This window comes from Heloderma suspectum, chromosome 10 (genome assembly GCF_057233095.1).
Source record: "Heloderma suspectum isolate Gila_16-S chromosome 10, 16-S_ref, whole genome shotgun sequence".
Taxonomy (NCBI): domain Eukaryota; kingdom Metazoa; phylum Chordata; class Lepidosauria; order Squamata; family Helodermatidae; genus Heloderma; species Heloderma suspectum.
The window spans coordinates 1,173,104-1,193,886 of record NC_139467.1 but is presented as its reverse complement, the minus strand read 5'-3'; the positions used below and the strand labels follow the sequence as shown (position 1 = coordinate 1,193,886).

Genomic DNA, 20,783 nt, shown 5'->3' with positions numbered 1-20,783 from the left:
CCCAGCATGGCTGCGCTTGGCTCATCTCTCCTGCCTCTGGCAGGCCGTCTGGGGGGCTTTGGAGGGCTCCAAGCCGAAGAGTGCGGCATCCTGAGCGGCTGTGAAAATGGGCATTGTGTCCGGGTTGCTGACGGCTTCACCTGTGATTGCCATGAGGGCTACCGCCTCGATCCCACGCGTGTGGCCTGCCTTGGTGAGAGCTGCAGCCCTGACCCTCCTGGGCCTCTTGCTGGGCTTGGGCCTTGGCCAGCGGCCACTGCCCCAGCCTGCCTCGCTTTGGCCTCCTCGTCGGCTGGGCTGGAGCTAAGGGGTGGGACCCTGCTGCTGGCCGCCTTCCCCAGAATGCCCTGCTCAGCTCCCGCCCCTCTCTCCCACAGATGTTGATGAATGCAGCGAGGCAGAGGGGCTCTGCCCGGGCGGCCGCTGCCTCAACATGGACGGCTCCTACCGCTGTTTGTGCCCTCATGGCACAGCACCTGCTGGGCAGCCCCCCCGCTGCATCCCCGCCCCCCACAGTCGAGCCTGAGACGGGGTGGGGTGGGAAGTATTTATTACCTGTATAGACTGGGAAGGGGGGAGGGGTGTGAGGGGGGAGGGCAATGTAGGCACCCCCACCAGGGAATGGATGGAGCCCTCCTCCAGCTGCCTTTGGAAGGAAGCAGCCAGCGACTCCGGCATGGAGCTGGAAATGCCTTTAGTCCAAGGGGAGGAGATGGGAGTCCTCTGCTCCTGGAACATTGGGGGGCGGGGTGTTCAGTCCAGCTTTCCCCCATTTCATACTGACAGCGGGGGTGTAGAAGAGCTAGGGCAGGAATCCAGAAATGATTCCACCACCAGTAAGAGTTGTGAGCGGAAGGGAAGCCAAACGCCAGGCTTGCCTTACAGGGGCACTGGGTCATCCATCAATGGGAGCTGCTCTCCCCGCTGCTCCGCTCCATCCCACAGGGTGTGTGTGTATTCGGTGTATCACGGAAGCCGCTTTGCTGTCCTGCAATTGAACGGCCTCCTGCAAATTGGGGGCTGGTTTCTTTGACGGTGTATTTTGTGCCCACGGGGATCTTCTGGTGGGCAGTTGCTGTGTCCGGGGGAGGGGAGTCTCAGAGGAGGGCACTGTGCACTGTGTGAGGCCTGGTACCCACCCGCCCCTGTGCTGTGCCAGGGTTAAATCCCTTTCTTGGCAGCATGCAGCTTAACTCCAGCTGGCTGCTGTGCATCTCCCCTCCCATCAGTGCCACGACTCTGCCCGTGTAGTGCCCCCCATCCCATCCCATCCCACAGGATTTGTGTGTATTTCAAGTATCACAGAAGCCCCCTTGCTGTCTTGCAAATGAAAGGCCTGCACATTGGGGGCCAGTTTCTTTGATGGCGTACTTTGTGCCCTTTCTCCCCTTCCGTCTGCCAGCGCAGAACTTGCTGTCGCTTGCCGTTGCCAGGAGAAAGCGCCTGTCATGCCTGCAGGGGGACGCAAAGGGGCAGTTCCTAGCTGGCATCAGCTGGCGGGGTGAGGGTCGCCCTGCCCCACACCGCCCCCTTCTTGCAAACATGCCTACAGAGAACATGGCTCTTGGGGGGAGGAGACGCTGGGCAGAGCAGCAACTGGGGCAGCGGTGGCAGCCCCACACTGCAGAGCCCTGGTACAGCCAGGAGGCCTCTTGGGATCAGCTGCTGCCACCAGGCTGTAGGAGAGCAGCCAGCCTCCTGCCCCTGCCACCCCCTTTGGCCTGCTGTATTCTCTGGTGCTCGGCGCCCGAAGAGGGCCCGTGGCCAGCTCAGCCCTAAGGACCATTGGCTTCTTCTGAAGGAGACGTACACAAGTTCCTTTAAAAAGCAATAGTCCTTGCTGGGCGAGCAGATAAACCCCTAGAAAAACGTTGGAAACCTGGAGGGGACAGGATGCCTGTGTCTGCCGCTGTGTTCTGGAATGGGGGAAACAACTCCCCCTGCCCCAGCTCCCTATTTACTCCAGCAGCTGTTTAACCCTTTTACAACTGTCCTGCCCCCCACCTACAGCTCTAACCTTCCCAAAGGCCTGGGGCTGGCCAGCTTCTTGCTGCCTTGGCCCAGGAAGGGAAGGACTGGGCCTCCTGGTCCATGCGATGGGAGGGCGTGGGGCTCACTGCACCACCACCACCTCACTGCTGTTACTGGGACAATAAACATTTTCTATAAAAGGAGATGGCGTTGATATCCCTTGGGAGGTGGGAAGAGAAGAGGGAGGCTGGGCTTGGCCCTCTGAGTGCTGGCCCCAAACAGCTGAGGGGGAACAGGGCAAGCCCCTCCTTCCCTACAGACCTGGGGGTTTCTCAGAGGAGGAGCAGTGGCCATGAACATGGGGCCGCCAAAAGAACAGCTTGGTTGGGGTAATGCTCCTGCCTCCCCCCGTGCAACAGAACGGTAGGGTCTCCTGCAGTCAAACCGGCTGACGTCTGGAAATCCACCAAGAGGTGAACTTAACCTCTTTCTCCTCACCCCCTCCCCCATTAACAGGGCAGGAACCAAGCCAGTCACTTAAATGTTTTCCATTCATTCCATACAGCTTTAACGTGTACATTAAAAGCAAGGAAAAAGCACTTCATATTCTCAAGAGCCAAATCAGACGATTTCCATCTTCTGTTTCAGCTCTCGCACCTTAACGGAATAGAGGCCGAGCCTCTCACAGAGCGCTTTGGCCATCTGGCCTGCCCGCTCTCAGCAGCATCAAGCAGAAGCGCAGGGTTCTACTTGTTCCACAGGGGGCAGGGAGAGTGGGCACACTACTGTGGTTCCTACAAAGATAACTCTGAGAAACCCCAAGCCGCAGCACCCTGTGGATCGCAGAATAAATTGTTCAGGCCCCAGAACTGGGTCTTCTTCAATTCCTTGACCCATGTGGGCTCCCCCACCCCCAGAGACAGACTGACCCGCAGTCTCACTTCCTTGCTAATGCACAGAGAGGGCCAGGAAGATTGAACAAGTAGGTTGGCAGTCTCAAAAACTGGAAGGTTCGCAAAGAAGGGGGCAGCGGTCAGCCCGAGGGTTCTTGGGCAGGCTTTGGGTGAAAAAAGCAGAGCCTTTGTAGGCCTGGCAGGTGCTGCCAGCCTCCAAGCTCTGCAGCACTTGGGCTATCTGTTGATGGAAGAGTAATTGGCCTGCTCTCCAGCGTGGAGCTGCACCGGTGCCTTCTCCGCCTGGTCCAGCTCCGAGGGAGGGTCCTGCTCCTCCAGAATGCGTGTGTGGTCCTCGTGGGCCGAGTCTGGGGGTAGTGAGATCAGGTCGGGGAGGCCGTGCAGATCTGCCAGCTTTTGGAAGGTCTGGAGCAAGAGCAGCATGGCCATGAGTCCAGAGAGCAGGTAGACTGGGGAAAGGAAGGGGTGGAGGGGGGAGGTGAGTGGGGACACACACAGGGAAGACTGGCACCCTCTTGCCCCAGGCACGTGCATGGGCCTATCCACAGCATCCTCTGTGCTCTCACGCCGCACCCACCCCCTTTGCTCCTCGAGGGTGCAGAGTCCAGCCCGAGAGCCAGCGTTCCTGGTGTCCTGGCTGGGATGGGCAGTGGCTCTCAGGCTGCAGAGACAGGGCAGGTATTTGGGGTGCCCTCGTTTGATGATGGGGCAAGAGTGCCCTGTGGGCACCGTCTGCTGCACCCTGGCCCCACACCACCTGGCCTGGGCCCCACTCCGAGCACAGCGGTGCTCACCCGTGATGGAGACCTTGTAGAGGGGGCGCAGACGCTGCCCAGGCTGCTCTCCAGGGACATAGTCGCCCAGGCCAATGGTGCAGAGGGAGATGAAGCAGAAGTAGAAGGCATCCAGGTAGCTCCAGGACTCCTCCAGCGTGCTGAAGATGGCAGCAGGCACCAGGAAGAAGGTGGCCAGTACCACCAGGGCCAGCAGGAGGAGGTGCCCACAGGACCAGGTCCGCTGGCTGTGCCCCCACTGCAGGGCCAGGTTCTCCAGGGGCCCAGAGGTGACGCTGAGGAGGCGCTGCACGGTGGCGGTCAGCACCAGCATGGTGAAGGGGACGCCCAGCAGCGCGTAGAGGATGCAGAAGGCCTTGCCCCCATCCGAGAGGGGGGTAGTGTAGCCATAGCCTGTGGCAAGGAGGAGGGGGAGAGGCACAGGCTGGCCTGAGCAAGTGGGGAGACGCAAAGCGAGTTGCTGCTGCAGCAGCACAGCGCTGGCACCCGCCATGCCACGCTGGAGCCTGGCTTCTGGGCCAGGTCCCATTCTCCAGCAGTTAAAAAACGACATCTGGCACCCTCAAAACTGACTAGATGGCAGGGAGAGGGAATCTCAGTGGGGCTGAGGGGCAGGACCTGGATGTCAAGGCCCCGCAGAGCCCCCAGCAGGCTGCCACTCCATCCTCAATGCCTGGAGTCAGGCCTGGCAGTTCCCTTTGGGCAAAAGGGAGGACACCAAGCTGGAGGGGGGCAGGTGGCAGCAGAGGAAGGGGGCTGCGCGTAGGGCTTCTCCTGGCTGATCCCCCTCAGAATCTGCCACTGCTTGCCCCCAGCTGCCGGGGCAGAGGTCACATATCAGCCCAGAAGGGCAGCCACCCTGGGGAGCCAAGCCCACTTGCCAGGCGCAAGGGCACCCCAGCAGAGCTTCCCCATAGCCCTCACTCCACACCAGCCCTGGACAGTGGCCAGACGTGGCAATGCCACAATGCCCTCCCTTGTGCACAGGCAGGACACGAGAGAGGCGAAGTGGACATAGCCCTGGGGGGGAGGGTGCCAGGGACAGGAGGCCAATGCGGCCTGCTCCTGGGTGGGGCATCCTTTGGTGAGCCAAGCAGTAGCACAGCGGGGGGAGGGGGCAGTGCAGCCAGGCTGCCCACTTGCTCAGCACTAGGGCCGTGCTGGCTTCCACTCCCGCTCGACAGCAGAGACAGTCTAGCATTTCCAGCCCTCCCCAGAACACCCCCCTCCCAGCACAGTCAGCTGAGGGAGCAACAGAGCCTCTATAGTCCACCCCCACCTCTCCATTCTGCATTTCTCCCTTACATTTGCAGGGAGGTGGGGGGATCTTTTGTCCCTCACTAGTGATAGGAAGAGGCCATGAAAGGGGTTCAATCATTAACATTTACAAAGCTGCAGATGGAAACAAGCTCAAGAGCCCCCCCCCAAAAAAAAAACCGGGGAGGGAGATACATCCTGCTGTGAAGTTTCTGGGTAAAGGGGAGGTGAGCAGACACCTACAGCAACGGGCCCAGGTCAAGCTCTTTGCCTTTACAGTCACGCCTGAACTGGACCCCACCCGCCAGGGATGGGGCTGAACTGAGTGAACCGAGGGCATCACCCACCCGGAGGGCTGGCGGAGAGGGCACTCTGCCTCCCGCAAGGGGGTGATGTGGGCTGTCTGCCGGAGAAGCCTCTGCCACCGTCCGTTATGCCCGTGTGCATTGCCACATGGGGAAGGGGGAAAGCACGCCCAGGGCAGACCACAGCTTCCTGATGAAGGCGGTCAAGGAGCGAGCGGAAGCACATCGCCCTCCGCGCTGGTGCAACACTCCTTCCATTGGCTCCCATGGAAGGCAGGCGGAGGGAAGGGCCTGTCCCAGAAGCTGGGCCTGCTAGCTGGGGGGGGGGGGCAGGAAGGAGACGTGCTGCTCACAGGCCTCGGAAGGGGCCCGCTGCGCCCAGGGCTCCTTGCTCCCCCAGCCAGAAGGCGTGGGGCAGCAGTGCCGCCCTTCTCTTCTCAAAAGGAAAATGGTGAAAGATGGGGGGTGCGGGAGGGCGCTGAAGGCAACGACATCTGGCGTCCGCACGCCCAGCAGAATTCCATGAATGCAACAGGGCTGCGCTGGCCTGGAAGCAGGCATGGGCCGGTCCCATTGGGCCAGAGAGGGTCCGTCCTCCTTTGGGGTTATGCTGCCACCCCCCATTGCTTGGGGCAGATGACTGGGCTGAGTGGACCTTCGCTTGCCCCCAGCCATCGAGGCAGAAGGCCCCCACTGCAGCAGCCCCCTGGGGGGGAGCCGTCCATGGAGCCTCTGCAGCGCCATCTGAGCAGCCCTCTGTTCTTCCCCCATCAGAACTGATTGGGGGCCGGCTGCACTGTGTACCCAGGTGCTTGGGGAGGCCTCTTCAGCCCATGCGGGTGTTCCTCATTTTGCCGCCCCACGCCTGGGGGGTCTAGCTGCACAGTCTAGGCCTTTGGCACAGTCGGGGAGCCAAGCGGTCCAAGTGCTGTCCACACCCACTAGACAAAAACAGGATGCAGGGAACAGACACACAAGGCTGGGCATGGCGGAGCAACTCTGTTTCCTGGCAGGCGGAGCCCAGGCAGAGCAGAGCAGCTCACGGGCAGGCAGGGCCAGGCTCCTCCACCCTCTGCGCCACCAGCACCTGCAGCTGGCTGCACTTGACTCCACCACTGCCAGGCACCCTGCTTGCTCGGAGGAAGCGCTGGAAGGGCGAGGGCAGAGGGTCAGTTCAGCCATCAGCGGGGCATTTGCAAGGCATACTTGCTCTGCAGGCCACCAGCTGCCGCCTCCCACCCAAAGCTGCAACACTCAGTCCGCCCTTTGTGAAACACCAGGAAGTTGGTGTTTCACCCGAGCTGGAAACCTGCCCAGTGGCCTTGTAGGACTGGGCCGATCCCTGCCCTGCCCAGCCCCACGCCTGCAACAGGCAGGAGGACAAACCACCCTGGCACATTCAGTCCTGCTCAAGGCTGCCATGTGGAAGCAGTGGTGCACCTATGGCTGGACCATGGGCCAAAGTCCAGGGCCCCCAAATGACCGGCTGGGGAGTGGCGGGCAATGGGGCATCAGGGCAGTTGAGGCAAACTCCGTTTTATTCCTGTGGTCATGATGGTGCTAGGAGTTAAGTGAGTTTAAAATGCGGAACTGCACATGCTCAGGCACTTGGCAAACAGTTCTGTGGTTGTTGCTCTAACATATCAGGAATATACAAGGAGTAGCAAAGCAGGGAATGGCGGTTTGGGTGAAGAGAAACACTTGATGCAGCTTCACAACTGAAGTAACACACCGCTGTTTAAAGCGCCCCCAGCCCGCCATGAAGTGCAGAGTCTCGGGTGACGTCGCTGCACCACTGCGTCAGAGGGCCCTGTAGGCAAGTTTCCCCAGACACAGGATGAGGCTCTGTGTGCTGGGGGCCTTTCAGCCCCATGTTGGTGTTCCTCAGCTTTGGCCCAGCCCTGCAGGAAACACTCCCAGAGAGATCCCTCAGTGCAGATTAATTAGCACAACATATCCAAGTCTCACCAGCCTTCTCTATGCATATTCACAGGACCAAAGTCGTGCACACTTGCCCTTTGCACACATTAACCTGGAGGACTTCCATCCCCTGGTCCCACTGCACTTGCAGCTGGCCAGATACATCCCCTGCACCCACTGTAGCCACACAAGAAAAGGCCAAGGAGGAAAGGAGAACTGAGCCCCTGCCCACCTCCAGCCACCCAAATTGTGAGGACAACGGCACAGGTCAAGGGTGTCAACCGGTAGCTGACCAGGGCTCAATTGGTTCTGAAAAAGTGCACTTGAGACTCCTCCACCCAGAAGGCCTGGTGCAGCGAGTCCATCTCCTCCCAGAGTCTTCGGGTGCTCCTAGACAAGGCTTTGGGCATGCCAGCACCCTGCCTCCTTCACAGAATTGTACAGGGGTCCAGATGACAGTGTCTTCTGCTCACAACACTCTCATGTTATCCCACTGTCTCTCCCATCTTTTTTCATTTCACACAAAATCCGTTAAGGAGAAAAAGATGGACTGGATGCACAAGGCCTTTGGACTGGAAATGCGAGGTCCTCCCTCAGCCTGGAAGAACCTTTGCTGGCAAGAAGAAAGAGGGCCCCCATGGTGGGCAAACTCAGGAGGGTTACAAGGGGAAGACATTGGGGGTGCCTCTCACTGAGGCTTTTATCACACCATCACCCTGTTTCCTTCACAGCGTTGTACTGGGTCCAGACCTGTCTTCCACTCATACCTTTCCCGAGTTTTCCCACCGCTTCTTCTGCCTTTTTTCTTACCACAGAAAATCCACTAAGGAAGAAAAACGGGAATTGCTGCTGGAGGACTCCCAATGGTTGGTGCCGGGCTCCGTCCGCCTGGAAGCACCCTTGGTTGCCCGGACGCCGGAAAGGCCATGGAAGAGGCTGGCAGGACGATCGCGCGCACCCACACGCCCCATCTGGAAGCAGCCGCTGCGCAGTCTTTCCGTCCGTGCCGGAGAGCTGCAAGTGGAAGGCGCCCGACGCGCGCGCTTGCATGGGAAGAGAGCAGGCGCGCCTAGCGAGGGCTGCGCTCTCGGAGGGGCAGGGGAGACCTTGTTCTCGCGGAGCAGCGAGGAACCTGGTGGCGTTTGCCCCCAGCAGCCAGATTCATCAGGAAAGCGGGGGCGCGCGTGGGGGAGGCGAGGGCTTAGCCTGCGCGCGTCCTGGATTAGAGCCGGCCGTGGAACGCGGCGGCGGCGTGATGCTCTGGTCCGGCCCGAGGGGGCGTTCCCGTGGCGCCAAGGGAGGGCGCGGGTGGGGGCTTTCTGGCCCACGGCGGACTCCCGCGAGAGCCCTGCGCCCGGGAGGTCCCGTGAGAACCCCTTGCCCGTCGGGGGAGGGCTGCGCGCGCCTGCCTGCCTGCCTGCCTGCCTGCCTCGCTCGGACTCACCGACGGTAGTAATCAAGGTGCTGGAGAAGAAGAAGGACGAAGCGAAGTCCCAGTTGGAGGGGGCAGCCGAGCCGTTGCGCAGGAGGGCCACGCCGTGGCGGTTGGCGCTCAGGACGGCGCCCAGAAAGCTCTCGAGGGCGGTCTCGGGCAGGCACGGGCTGTCGCGCAGGAAGGCGGCCTTGAGCGCCCGCAGCTCGGCCCGCAGCCGGCTCTCGTAGGGCCGCTCGACGGCCGAAATGACCAGCGCGCCTAGCAGCAGGTAGCCCACGTAGCCCAGTGCGAAGAGCGCCAGAAGGGCGCCGCGCCGCATGGCCCCCGACGGCGGAGAGACACGAGAGTCCACCCCGGCGGGCTGGAGGCCGAGGGAAGCGGCGCTGGGCGCGACGGAGGCGGGGAAGAAGAGACGGGAACGAAGCGGCGGCCGCCCAACCCGTTTCGGCCGGTGACGCTGCGCGCCAGCCTCTTAAGAGGCTGAGGCCAGGCCCCTCCCGTCGGGCGGGGCCGGGACTGCCTCCCGGTACACCTGGCAGGAGAAGCTGATCCCCGGCTGCTCCGAGGCGGGAGCCGGGAGCCGGGCCCTTCCCTCTCTCCGCCCCGACGGAGGCCCCGCGCCCAGCCCGAGGTTCCTCTGCCAGCGGGGACGAGCCTCTGACGGAGGGAGGAGCCCGCCCTCTGCACATGCTTCGGGGTTCCGAGCCTGGAGCAGCCCCGAGGCCCAGAAAGCACCGCTAACCCCGAGGGCTGACAGTCCCCGGAGCGCTCAGGAACCGGTCCTCTGTTAGCCGATCCTGCGACGAGGAGGCCCGTCGCCCAGCGTTCGAGTCCGCCCGGTCTTTCTCGGAACATCCCCCCTCCTCCGGGCTGCCGCTTAGGGTATCCCGCGAAGACGTCCCGGGAAGGGAGCGAGCGAGCGAGCGCTTCCAAGCCACGGCCATTCCTGGCCTAACTGGAAAAATCCGCGGCCTAACTCGGGGCTGGAGATGGCGGCTGCCGGGGTGCCGACCCGCCGCCTCCCGGGTTGGCTCCCGGCGCTCGCCAAAGCGTCCGTCCAGAGGCCTTGGGCCTGCCCTGGGTCCCCCTGGGCCAGGGGCCAGTTGGCGGCTGGGCTGCTTGGAGACAGGCGGGCAGCGGTCTGCGAGGCGAGGGCGGAGCAGGGCGCACTGGGTGCCATTGGGCATATTGTGGCCTGTTTCCTTTTCTCTTTGGAATAGCTGAAGAGCGGTGGAGTCGCTAGAGCCAGACTCCAGGCCGAAGTCCAGCCCTGCGCCCGGCAGGTGATGGGGCAGCAGCCAGCAGGCATGGGCATGCACCCCCCCCCCCCGGGCTGATGCTGTTTGCCACAGCATATGTTCTCCCTATTTTTAAACACACGTTATACTCTGGAGGTCACCAGCTTTCCTCCCCCGCCCTCCCCCCAAAGACCATAAAGTCTGACCTGACTGAGCTGCACCACTGTCCAATCATGTTTTCAAGGCAGAAAATCTGGAGTTTAGGGTGCTGGGAGACTTAGCCAGGGCAGCAGGCCAGGTAGAGGTGGCACCCTTGCTGCAGCTTCCCTGGGCCTGAGCCCGAACACATCAGCACACGGCAGTGCAGCCGTCCCAGTATGCACTAATGACACTGGGGGGAGAGAGGCACCAGCGCCCCAACAGCAGAACAGCCACCAAGCCCTACATGAGCCCAGGCCAGGGTAAGAGGGGGGGAACCCAACACAAAGCAGCAACAGTTATGGCCATGATGCTGTCAACATCCATGTGCCCACCCTCAGTCATGCAACACTGCAGTGAAGATGCCCCCATGCCAGCCACACACAGAAGGAACCAATGAATTCACAGCAATGGGGAGCCCTCCCCGCCCCATGACACATACCACAATGCCCCCCACTCCCTGGGCCCCTGGCCACCCCCACCAGGTGAGACCTCAGACGTGCACACTCCAGCGCCATTCTCGAGCTCTGTGCAGAGGGCGGGGAGGAGAAGCCCCATGGCAAGACAGAGCCCCCCCCCCCATCCCCCAGAGCTCCCATGGATGGCAGCAGATGAGCTGGGAAGACACTCCAGGCAATCTGGGAAGCTCCAGACCCATCCTGGGCAAAGTGGGGGGGGGGGCACATGGCCCCAGCCACCGGGGCAGGGCTGACCAGCAACAGTCATGTCACCACTTAAGTGGCTGGATGGGTGTGTCAGGCACCACAGAGGGAGGGACCTGCCTTGAGCCTCACCGCCCCTCACCAGCACATCCCCAAGAATCATCTCCCAGAATCTGTCTCCCCGCCCTTCCTTGCAATGTGGTCGTTCCAGAAGACGGACAGACCCGCAGAGAGCAGATGCCCTTTTGTGTGGTGCTTGAGCAGAGGGCAGGCTCAGCCTGGGCCATTCAGAGCGGCACACGCAGGCCAGTGTGTGTGCTGCGTTCATGGGGAACCCAGCGGGGTGTGTGTTGGTGCTCAGCCATGGGAAGCCCCGTGGATCCAAATCAGGATAATTAGACCCTTGGGTAAAGATGGGGAATGCTGGTGCCAGCAAGCAAGCGTGGCGGCATCTGTGCTCTTCTGGGCTAGAACCAGTCAGCAGGAGCACTGCAGCAGTCAGTGGGAGGGCTCAGTTGCACCACTCTCTCCGTGTGTGTGTCTTCTGGAAGGGAACTGGCATGGCTCCAGCCTTGTAGGCCCCTTCCAACCCTACTATTCCATGATTCTATGATCATCACAGCGAGAAAAGGACTGTCCAAGCCTGAAAGCAGAGCAGAGGCAGTGGCAAGAGATAAGCTGTCCCAACAGGGTGTCTGGCTCCAGAGCCAGGCCAGTGAGGCAGACACAGAGAACTGATAATTCTGCTGCCAGACCTGGCCAGGGTCCTCTCTGGCTGGGACAGCTGCGCAAGGAGGGTTTCCAGCCCCGCAAACCAGTCTTGGCCAGGTGGGTCTGAAAGTCCACCGTCTATTGACAGAAAGGCATTAGCAGGGGAGATTGGTGGCTAAGCAAGGGGCTCCTGAGGGCAGCAGATGGAACACAGGATGTTCCTGGTGGGGTCCTTGCCCCCTGAAGTGGGTCACAGCCATACTGTGGCCTCGCCCTGCACAGTCCAAGTCGCTGCCAAGGAGCACGTTGCATGGACTGGGACCGGACCGGCCCTTCCCCAGAGTCTGGATTCGGTGCAGCTGCACAACAGGGAGAAGACCGGGAGCCCCCAGTGGGAGCCCCCAGTGGGAGCGTGCTTGTGGATTCCCCTTCTTCGATGGGGGTGGTGGCAGGAGACTGGGTGGAACATGTTTAGGGACATGTTTCTGAGTGTTTTCCAAGGGCAACCCCAAGTTTCGTGTATTCCCACAGGAGACACATCTTGAGGCTACTAACGCATGAATGACTGTGGCCACGCCCAGCTCCTCTAGGAGCGCGGGCGCATCAGCCAAAGCCGAGTGAAAGGTTTCGGCATAGTCTGGTGGGTGGCACGTGGGCGCACGTGGCTGACCACAGCTGTCGCACTGGGAGATGGGAGGCGGAAGCTGTGGGTGCACCATTCAGGTCTGTTGAGCAACTGCTGAAGGACCCCTCTCCCCTTGTCCCCCAGGCTGTTGCTCTACGTCCCATTTTGCCCAGAAAGGCCTGCCCTTCCCTCCGCACTTCTCATTCCTTCTTTCTGTCTTTGAACTGGACTTCACCCAGGTCTATGGGATGTCACAAGTGTTCTTCAACAAAGAGAATGGCCTTGTGCCCCCTAAATCCCCGCCTTTGGACAGCTACAGGGGCAGTGTCTCTTCCCATCTTTCCTGGCAGGGAACAGCTTCTGGGTAAACAACAGCAACTGGGCAAGAGGTGAGTCATTTGCTCTGAAAGGCTGCTCTCAGGAAAGGCTGCTGGGGACAAGGCCAGGAGGGGCTGCTCAGCATCCATCTGGGGACCTGCTCTGGCCCACGGAGGGGCGTCTAGTTGGCGAGTCCTACTCCATTTCCCCCCAATATTATCTATTAGGAGAATGTATCAATGAACATCATTCCTACAGACCCCAGGGTGGTGCACAGTAAGTATGTCTATAAATGGTCATATAGATACAATAAAACAATAACATGCAATCAACAAAACACTGAAGAGCAGCAGATACAATAAGATGAACAACCCAATCTGAAATGCTCAGGCAAACAGAAGAGTTTGCATCCGATGCCAGGAGGACCCAACCCCAGACACACTTCTAAAGGGAGGGTATTCCAGTCAGGATGCCACAGCAGTGAAGGCTCCAGTAAGGGATCACCACATCCGCACAGCTGCACTGCAGCCCCGAGTGAAGGGGCATGTAGACTCACTGGCTGCTATCTCCCCCTCTCCGCCATCTTGTTTTGATGCAGGAGGTGTGCAGGGGTTAGGTCCCCATCATTGTGAGCGGGCAGCATGCGGGCATCATTGCCAGCACAGTCTCTGATTGGTGGACACTGGTCATATTTTTAGGGATACTGGTGGTGCGTCTGCTGCTGTTTTGCCATTTTCGTATTTTACGGTTGTTTTCCTCCTTCCTCCTGAGTAAGCACACGTGGGATACAGTGGGCATTCCACTGGTACAGCAGTAGCATCTCTCCCCCCAATGTAATGCGAGTCTAGGGTGGTTCCCCCGGTTTCATTTCGAGAAACCATGAACTGTATATAGGAATGCCGGGGCAATAAGCAGTTAGGATGTATTAGTTATCGAGATAGTGAGAAGTTATTGGTTTTACCAGGCAAACTGTTTTTGAAAAAGAAAACAGACTACTTGACGGTTAATTTGGCAAGGAAAAACAAAAGGAACAATTGGTACTACCTATCAGAAAGCCCAATGGATATAAAATTCAATCAAACTATATAGCTAAGAGGCTTCTGGATTAAAATCATTGTTTTGTTTTGTTATGTAAACCACTTCGGGTGCCTTTTTAGAGCCAAAAGGCAGCACGGGGGTGTTTGCATAAATAAACAACATGATACACCTCGCACAAGGCCTCCGGTAAAGAACTGACGGGGCGCCCGCAGCAACAGCAAAGCAGCGCAGTTGGAGGTGGCAGCACCCGCCCTCCCCGCGAGCGCGCAGAGCCCCTCGGGCAGCCGGCGGGAAGGCCCCGTGGCCTGGGCCTGGCGCTCGCGGGCCGGACGCGCGGGGCGGGCGCCCTCGCTGCCTGCACGCTTCAGCGGGCGACGTGTTACGGGGCGCTCCCGTGGCGTCGCTGCCTGCAGCCGCCGCGGGGGGAGCCGGGGGCTCGCGAGGCCTTCTTCCGGGCGGGGCCTACCCCGCGAGCATCGGGCTGCCGCCGGCGCAGCGACGTCCGCGGAGCCGCATCCCGCTCTGGGCGGGCCTGATGCAGCAAGGCTCGCTCGCCTCGCCTCCGCCGAGGAACGGAGGGTTTCTGCGACGTCACTTCCGCTCAGACATTCCCTCCGGCGCCATTTTGCGAGGGACAGCGCAAGGCCGACTTACCGTCCCAAGTACGCACGCGCGTCGCCCGCCGCAGGGCGGAAATAGGTTTTTCGTCGCGTGACCCGAGGGCCCGCCGCTCGCTCAGGCGCGCTCTTGTCTCCTAGCGACCGCTCGGGCCTCCCCTCCGCGTTTCCGCCTTCATTGTTTCCTGGAGGACGGCGGCTGGCGACAAAGCGGCACTCATGTGGTGACGCCCCCGTTTAGGGACGCGCTCTGCGATTGGCCAGCTGCTGGCGGCGCGCGCTGATTGGGCGGCCCCAGGGAGCCAGGCCGGCTCCGGCTCCGGCTCCGTCGCTCGCCGCCGCCATGAACGTGGCGGGCCGGGACGGCGCCGCGGGAGGGGCGCCGCGCATGCGTGAGTATCGAGTGGCGGGGGGGTCCGGCGGCCTCCCCCGCGGCTGCTCACCTGCCCGCCGCCTTCCCTCCGCAGCCGCCAAGCGCCGCCTGCCCGCCGCCGCCGCCGCCGCCGCCTCCGCGGGCGACCCGCACCGGCTCTTCGAAGACACGAGCGCCGCCCCCGTCCCCGTCCCGCTCGCCCCTGCGGGGCCGCCGCCCGGCAGGGCCGCCGCCCCCGACCAGGCCTCCTTCCTGTCCGAGCCGGTCTCCAGCCTCGCCGCGGCCTACGGGGGCAGCCTGGCCGCGCAGGGCAAGGAGCTCGTGGGCCGCAACGTGAGTCGCCGCCGCGCAGGACCCCGCCCCCCTCGCTGGGCCTGCAGCGCCCCTCACTGCTGGCCCTGCTGGCAGGCCGTTCGGGGCTGAGGAGGGTCGAAGTCCGGGGAATCCGGAAGGCTGTCATAGAGCATGTACCGAGTGCAACTCCGGCCGGGACCACGGCACAAGCAGCTTCTGTTGGGCGCTGCCCCCGCCGCCGCTGATCCCTGTTTCTCTGCTCCTGCCCTCTAGATCGACCGCTTCATCCCCGTGACCAAGCTGAAGTACTACTTTGCCGTGGACACTGTCTACGTGGGCAAAAAACTGGGGCTGCTCCTGTTCCCCTTCTTGCACCAGGTGAGTTGCGATTTGGGTGGGCAGGAGCATGTGTGTGTGTGTCAAAGCCACCTAGTGCTGCTCCTGCTGCTAAAATTTCCTTCATTGGGATCACCTTCTGTTTCATTGTCATAATCCATTCTAAGAACAGTTTTGGTTGTCTATAAGTCCGTTAAATAAAAAACCAGCATGGAGAAGGAGCCGTGCCTCCCCCCCTCCCGCCCCGCCTGAGACTTAGCCAGGGACACCTCTCCCTGTGGCCCCCTCCCACTGAGTCTTATCCCCCCTGGTGGCAGCATGTAGCCACTCCCAAGAACCTCACCTGTGGGGTTCTAGGCTGCCAGCTGCCCTCATGACCACTAGAGGCTGGCCAGTGAGTCAGAGCTGGCATGTTATCTTGCCTGTCACTCTGTTTTTGGCAGGATTGGCAGGTGCAGTACCAGCAGGACACACCCGTGGCACCACGTTTTGATGTGAATGCCCCTGACCTCTACATTCCAGGTATGGCACATACAGGCGAGCGTAGACTGCTCTGGAGCAGCCGCAGGTGGCCAGCTGCTCAGACACTGTCCCTTTTTTTAAAAAAAATCTTCCACAGCATTACTGCTGCTCGGAAATATGTCTCCTTATTTAGACAATTCTTGATCACCTTTAAGGGCAAAAGCCCTCCCAAGGCAGCTTACACAATAAAATCCTGTAACAGGGATAAAATGACCAAAGTTTATAAAATCAACAAACACCAGCAGTAAAACATTTAGCCTAGATGGCAGTACAATCCAAAACATAATTGCAGAACGTCCACTGAAACACACCCAAGAGAAGGTAACAGGTAAGTCTATAGAGTCTTCCTAAACTTTGCACTGGTGGGACCCCATTCCAGAGGTGAGGGGCCACTGTGGAAAAGGCCCTCTCTCCTGTACTTGCCCACTTGCACTGTATCATGAGGGAAATGACTGAGCTTTTGCAGGACTGTTTTCCTCAGAAGGAGCCAGTCTCTGGTGTGGCTAATGCACCTTGTTCTTCCACAGTCATGGCATTCATCACCTACATTCTGGTGGCAGGGCTGGCGCTAGGAACAGAAAATAGGTGAGTGAGAGCTTGCTGGGGATGCATCTTTTTCTTTTCCTGTTGTGCCCCCCCCGCCCCCCATGCCATCCCTTTCTGCAGGATGCAGAGATCCAGGAATTCCTGGGGGTGGGGAAGAGGCAGCTCTCCAAAATGCTGTTGATGACCAAAAGGCCTGTCTTTGCAAGTCCTGGATTGGATCCATGCTCCGTCCTCAGTTCCTTGATGATGACACCAGCTGTTTGGGCCTCTCCAGGGGGTGTGAGAGGCTCAGGCTGTAACATGGTGAGCAGCCTACCGCAGCATGTGCTCATTCACAGAAGGCCCTGGCAGTTTTGACTGCTGGAGAACCCACCCTAAATACTCCCTTCACCACCACTGTCACCTTACAGGTTCTCCCCAGACCTGCTGGGCTTGCAGGCAAGTTCCGCCCTGGCTTGGCTTATTGTCGAGGTGTTGGCCATCCTCCTCAGCCTCTACCTTGTGACTGTCAACACCGACTTATCCACCATTGACTTGGTTGCCTTCTCAGGGTACAAATATGTTGGGTGAGTAGCCTGGAGTCCGGGCTAGCATGCCCAGGCCCTGCGCCTGTGGCCAAGAGAGAAGACAACAGCCCTGGCCTCAGGAGGGGCAACTGCGGCTGCCTGAACCCTTCTGGGCCACAGCAGGGTAGGGGGAGAGCGTGGTCCTGTGCGCCGCAGTCCTGGGCCTGACCCCACTTCTTCCTGTGCCAGGATGATTGTCGGCCTCCTGGCTGGGCTGCTTTTTGGGAGGACGGGCTATTACCTGCTGCTGAGCTGGTGCTGCGTCACGATCTTTGTCTTCATGGTAAGCGGTGGGGGCTAGAAGACCCACGTTCCAGCTGCTGCTGAGCCTCGGGCGCTTGCACAGCAGGAGTCGGTCTGCGGTTGGGCTGAGGGAGCAGTGTCTCTTGCGGAGCCACTTTGTTCTCGATACCTCAGACTGTTTCCCAAGGGAGGGCACGTTCCAGCCTTCCTTCCCTTGATCAATGTGTTTATGGGAAAGCCCTTGAATATCTTCACGGCAAAAATTACTGAGACACACACACGCACGCACCCCAGTGGAGTGCTTTAATCCCATTCTCTCCTCGGGGCTTCTTACCTCTTCCCTCCCACTGCCCTCCAGATCCGGACACTGCGCCTGAAGATCCTCTCTGAGGCAGCAGCAGAAGGGGTGCTGGTGCGGAGTGCCAAAAACCAGCTGCGCATGTACCTGACCATGGCTGTGGCTGGCCTGCAGCCGCTCATCATGTACTGGCTTACCTTCCACCTTGTCCACTGATGGCTCCTCTGCAGCAGGCCTGCCCATCTTCAGCCAGGCAGCTTGAAAGAGACGCGGCCTTATGCCTGTGCCACCCAGCTAGCGCTGCAGTGATGTGTGTGTGTGTGTGTGTGTGGTAGTGGTGAGGGCTGTTGGGCGGCAGGAGCGTGTGTGTGTGCAGACGAGAGGCAAGTCCGGCAGGTAGGTGTGAGGCAGTAGGTGTGAGGCGGCGACTTCTAGCTCTCCAGGCCCCTTTTAGGAGGGGGAGAAGGCAGGCAACAGGACAGCCTCCTCTGCCTGAGGCGCTGCACCACCCCCCCTGCATGTGTCGCAGCTCCTGTGTTTCCCGGGCACACCTGCAGCTGGAGCGGAAGTGTTGGCCTGTCCGGTGCTCCTGACGTCTGGGGGGCTCTTGTGTCTGCTCAAGTTGCTGCTTGTGAGTAGCTCAGTATTACTGCAGCAGGGAGGCCCCACCCCACCCCCAAAGGTGCTTGCTTCTCTGTTCAATATTGTGGCTGACTGTGCTGTACCCACAACAAGCAAAATAAAGAGTGAAAACCACACTGTGGGTTGCTCTCTTCCAAGTGAAAAGGAGTGGGGCAGAAAGTAGCCCCACACACACACACACACACACACACTGGGGCTTTCTTTCTGGAGCAAGGCTCTCGCAGGTTGTGGTGGTTCTCTAACTGTAGCATCCTGCTTATCCCACTACCAGCTAGTCCCAGCAGTCGCGCTATCCTGCCACTGCTATCTAACACTTGCTCAATGCCAACAGAAGGCAGGCCCTCAAGACCGCAAACACTGGGGCCCCTGCCCCAAAAGCTTCATGGGGTGACGGTGTGAGGGAGAAAAGGGGTGGGGACTGCCAGCTGCTCTGGGGAAGGGGGAGGGCGCTGCCAAGTACACAGTGCCTGCAAGAGGAGAGTGAGGTGCCCTGCTGGAGGGGAGGAGGCAGGGTCAACACAAGGGCAGGTTGTAGGTGAGCTTGGCCTGGACAGAAGAACAGGGATTCTCGTCCTCTTCCTCCTGGTGTTTAGCACCTGAACCCTCAGCCATAGTTCATGCTTCAGCAGTAGCCTTGCTTAATACATAATTCCTCTCCAGTTGGGATACCAGGTCAAGGACAACACCCTTCCTCCTACTGTGTGCACCCAGGCACCACTTCCAAGGCCCAGCAGCAAAGGCCCTGCACAGCGTGGCAGCTGTAAGTGTCTCACAGCAGCTGTGGGCCTGGCATTTTATTATCAGTAACATGGCAAATGACAGGACCAGCAGGGAGGGGAAGCATCTGCTCGGCTGTGGCAGGGCATGCTCAGTCTCTCCCACTGCAGCACGTGGTGCTCTGGTAGGGCTTGCCTTTTGGAGCTGCCAGTGAGGCATGCACGTTTCGAGCGTGCATAGAGTTCTTCTCCTTCTTGGCCGCCTTCTTCTTCTTCCCCTTGGCTAGTGCCAGGGCCCTGGGGGGAAGAGGGAGGGTATCTGTTGTGGGGAGAGGCCGTGGCATGTGAGGGAGGTGGCGGTCTCTTTCCCTGCCCCCGTAAGGCCTCTGCTGTTGGGCAAACTGAGAGAAGCCCCATTCATGCAGCAGCTCTGCTCCCCCCTCTAACGCAGAAGCCAGATGCGGTCTGTGTTGCCAGGCAGAGCAGAGCCTGCAGGCAGTTGGGCCACCCAGCCTGAGCTGCCACAGGCTGGCAACATGCATGACATTTAGGGCAGGGATGGGCCACGTCCAGTCTTCTGGGAGCTGCTTTGCTCTTGACTAGGTCCTCAAGATCCACTGCCCAGACTCTGGTGCAAAAGACTTGGAATTAAAGAATACTCAGCCAGGAAATGTGCCAGAGCTGGAGCTGCGCACCAGACCTCTCGCACACACATCTACTCCTATTCCCCCACCCGAGCCTCCTTGATTTCAGCAGCCTAAATTGGGGGCGGGGGGGGGGGCATTGGTCTTGTTGCTAATTAAACCATCGGGAATGAGATGTCTGTGGGGATCTGCAGCAGGTTGCTCAGAGATCTGCCCTGCTTTAGCAGGCAAGGGGCAGTTTAGGGCATTTGCCAGCCTTGGCTTCCCTCTTTGGGGAGGGAGGACCACCACCACCACCGAGCAAGTGGGGAGCTTCAGAGGCTGCCTTTGCGGGGGAACGGAGCACTAAGAGGACAGCCGCAACTTGCACAGGGTGCTCGCCCAAGAATCGGGGCCACATACCCCTCCCTGTCTCAGTGACCCCAATCTCTCCTCCTACCAGCCCTCTTTCTCCTGTGGGCGAGGGCTGAAAGAGGGAGACTTCCCTAGATGCCACCCTTCTTCATCCAGGACTAGGCTGTGAGCTGGCAGCTGCCATCCCCCCGCCACTGGGGTTTCTCCCTTGCCCCGCTGTTCATTGTCGCCACAGGAGCTGCCGCTGGTGGAGGGGCGGCGTGGGGAGAAGAGGGTTGCACTGCACCCTACAGCCTGGCCCTGAGACAGGCTCCGAGTTGGGGTGGCTGAAGCTGCCACCTTGGCACTTGGCGCCGGGGAGACTGGATGGGTGGGGGCCTCTGGCCAGTGTGGTGCCAAGAGCTCTTCCCAGCACGGGTGTCCCCTCCCCCATGGCCGCTTGCGCTCACCTGGGGGCTCCTGCCTATGGCCCCTGCTCCAAGAGAGTGAGGGCAGGGGGGCTTGTGCTCCCCACTCCTCACCTCCTGGGGGGTCCTGGCCTCAGGCTTCCCAGTGCTGCTGGCACATGACGGAGTGGGGGTGGGAAGAGATGCTGAGCTGGAACCCCCCGGGAGCTGAAGACAGGCCCCTCTGCCGCGCGGAGGGGGGGCTGGGAATTGTGCGTCCCGTGGTCGCGACTCCCCCCCCCCCGCGCGATGTTTTCGCTGGGCGTGCTGGCACTTTGATATTCCCACAAGCGGGGCGGGGGGGAGGTAATTGTTCTAAACTGGTGCTCCGCCCCCACGGCCCTCCGAGACGTTTCAATGCCCGCAGCCGCCGCGGGTCGGGGCGCCGCGCCCCCGGCTTCTCGCTGCGCCAGGAACCCAGGCGTCCGAGCCGGCGGAACCCTGCACCCCGCCAGGAGGAGCCCATCTGTCCGGACTCGCCTGCGGCCAGGCCGAAGTCCGTCCTGCCGAGGAGGCGCTGCCTGGCCCTGCTCAGGCGCGGCGCGGCGGAGCCGGGCGCGGGGCCCTTCGCGGGAGGAGGAACCCGCGGCCGCCTCCTGCCGGCCGGCCGGGCGCGCGCGCCCGGGCTGCCCTCCCCGCCGGGAGCCAGCCGCGCCCCGCCTCCCGCTTGGGGCCCGTGGGCGGGCGGAGCCAGCGTGCGGCGGGCGGCCCGGGGAGAGGCGCGCCGCGGCCGCCCGGGCGGGCTGGCGCGAGGCGGGGCGGGGCCTGCACGACCCCGGGGCCTCGCGAGCCAGGAGGCG

The 20,783-nt window shown here is 60.8% G+C and overlaps 3 protein-coding genes across 23 annotated transcripts in view; 2 read left to right on the top strand and 1 right to left on the bottom strand.

Annotated features, from left to right (window-relative positions):
- LTBP4 (latent transforming growth factor beta binding protein 4) overlaps window positions 1-8,698 on the top strand; it is a 49,683-nt gene extending 40,985 nt beyond the window's left edge. For 6 of the 12 annotated variants that reach the window (XM_084814454.1, XM_084814450.1, XM_084814449.1 and 3 more), the window contains one exon: window positions 7,977-8,698. In XM_084814454.1, the coding sequence (XP_084670580.1) occupies window positions 7,977-8,614 (638 nt within the window). In that variant the 3' untranslated portion in view covers window positions 8,615-8,698. Of the gene's footprint in view, window positions 1-43; window positions 2,961-7,976 lie in introns of those variants that run through there. The other 6 variants (XM_084814458.1, XM_084814459.1, XM_084814453.1 and 3 more) reach the window with 4 other exon arrangements.
- Window positions 2,504-14,590, bottom strand: KCNK6 (potassium two pore domain channel subfamily K member 6). Of its 4 annotated transcripts, none has more exons than XM_084814462.1 (3): window positions 8,606-9,046; window positions 3,680-4,072; window positions 2,504-3,334 (listed from the first exon to the last, which is right to left on the bottom strand). In XM_084814462.1, the coding sequence occupies exons 1-3, from the start codon at window positions 8,913-8,915 to the stop codon at window positions 3,102-3,104; spliced, it is 936 nt and encodes a 311-aa protein (XP_084670588.1). In that variant the 5' UTR covers window positions 8,916-9,046; the 3' UTR covers window positions 2,504-3,101. The 4 variants fall into 4 exon arrangements, with proteins under 4 accessions (XP_084670588.1, XP_084670587.1, XP_084670589.1 ...); XM_084814461.1 differs by having other exon boundaries at window positions 2,506-3,290; XM_084814463.1 differs by lacking the exon at window positions 8,606-9,046 and adding an exon at window positions 14,041-14,590 and having other exon boundaries at window positions 2,963-4,072.
- YIF1B (Yip1 interacting factor homolog B, membrane trafficking protein) lies at window positions 9,566-20,124 on the top strand. Of its 7 annotated transcripts, none has more exons than XR_014784950.1 (9): window positions 9,566-14,048; window positions 14,471-14,709; window positions 14,944-15,048; window positions 15,450-15,528; window positions 16,056-16,113; window positions 16,281-16,377; window positions 16,485-16,640; window positions 16,830-16,923; window positions 17,242-20,121. XR_014784950.1 is itself a non-coding variant. In XM_084814464.1 (8 exons), the coding sequence occupies exons 1-8, from the start codon at window positions 13,922-13,924 to the stop codon at window positions 17,395-17,397; spliced, it is 1,014 nt and encodes a 337-aa protein (XP_084670590.1). In that variant the 5' UTR covers window positions 9,566-13,921; the 3' UTR covers window positions 17,398-20,084. The 7 variants fall into 7 exon arrangements, 5 of the variants coding, with proteins under 5 accessions (XP_084670590.1, XP_084670593.1, XP_084670592.1 ...); XR_014784951.1 differs by lacking the exon at window positions 9,566-14,048 and adding an exon at window positions 14,279-14,395 and having other exon boundaries at window positions 17,242-20,082; XM_084814464.1 differs by lacking the exon at window positions 16,281-16,377 and having other exon boundaries at window positions 17,242-20,084.
- The last annotated feature ends 659 nt before the right edge of the window (window positions 20,125-20,783 follow it).

Coding starts and splice junctions, on each gene's coding strand:
- KCNK6 (XM_084814460.1), bottom strand. CDS start 8,915: ATGCGGCGCGGCGCCCTTCTGGCGCTCTTCGCACTGGGCTACGTGGGC. Junction 4,073..8,605: donor CACCTTGATTACTACCGTCG/GTGAGTCCGAGC, acceptor TCCTTGCCACAG/GCTATGGCTACACTACCCCC.
- YIF1B (XM_084814464.1), top strand. CDS start 13,922: ATGCAGCAAGGCTCGCTCGCCTCGCCTCCGCCGAGGAACGGAGGGTTT. Junction 15,529..16,055: donor CCCTGACCTCTACATTCCAG/GTATGGCACATA, acceptor GTTCTTCCACAG/TCATGGCATTCATCACCTAC. Junction 16,641..16,829: donor TCAGGGTACAAATATGTTGG/GTGAGTAGCCTG, acceptor TTCCTGTGCCAG/GATGATTGTCGGCCTCCTGG.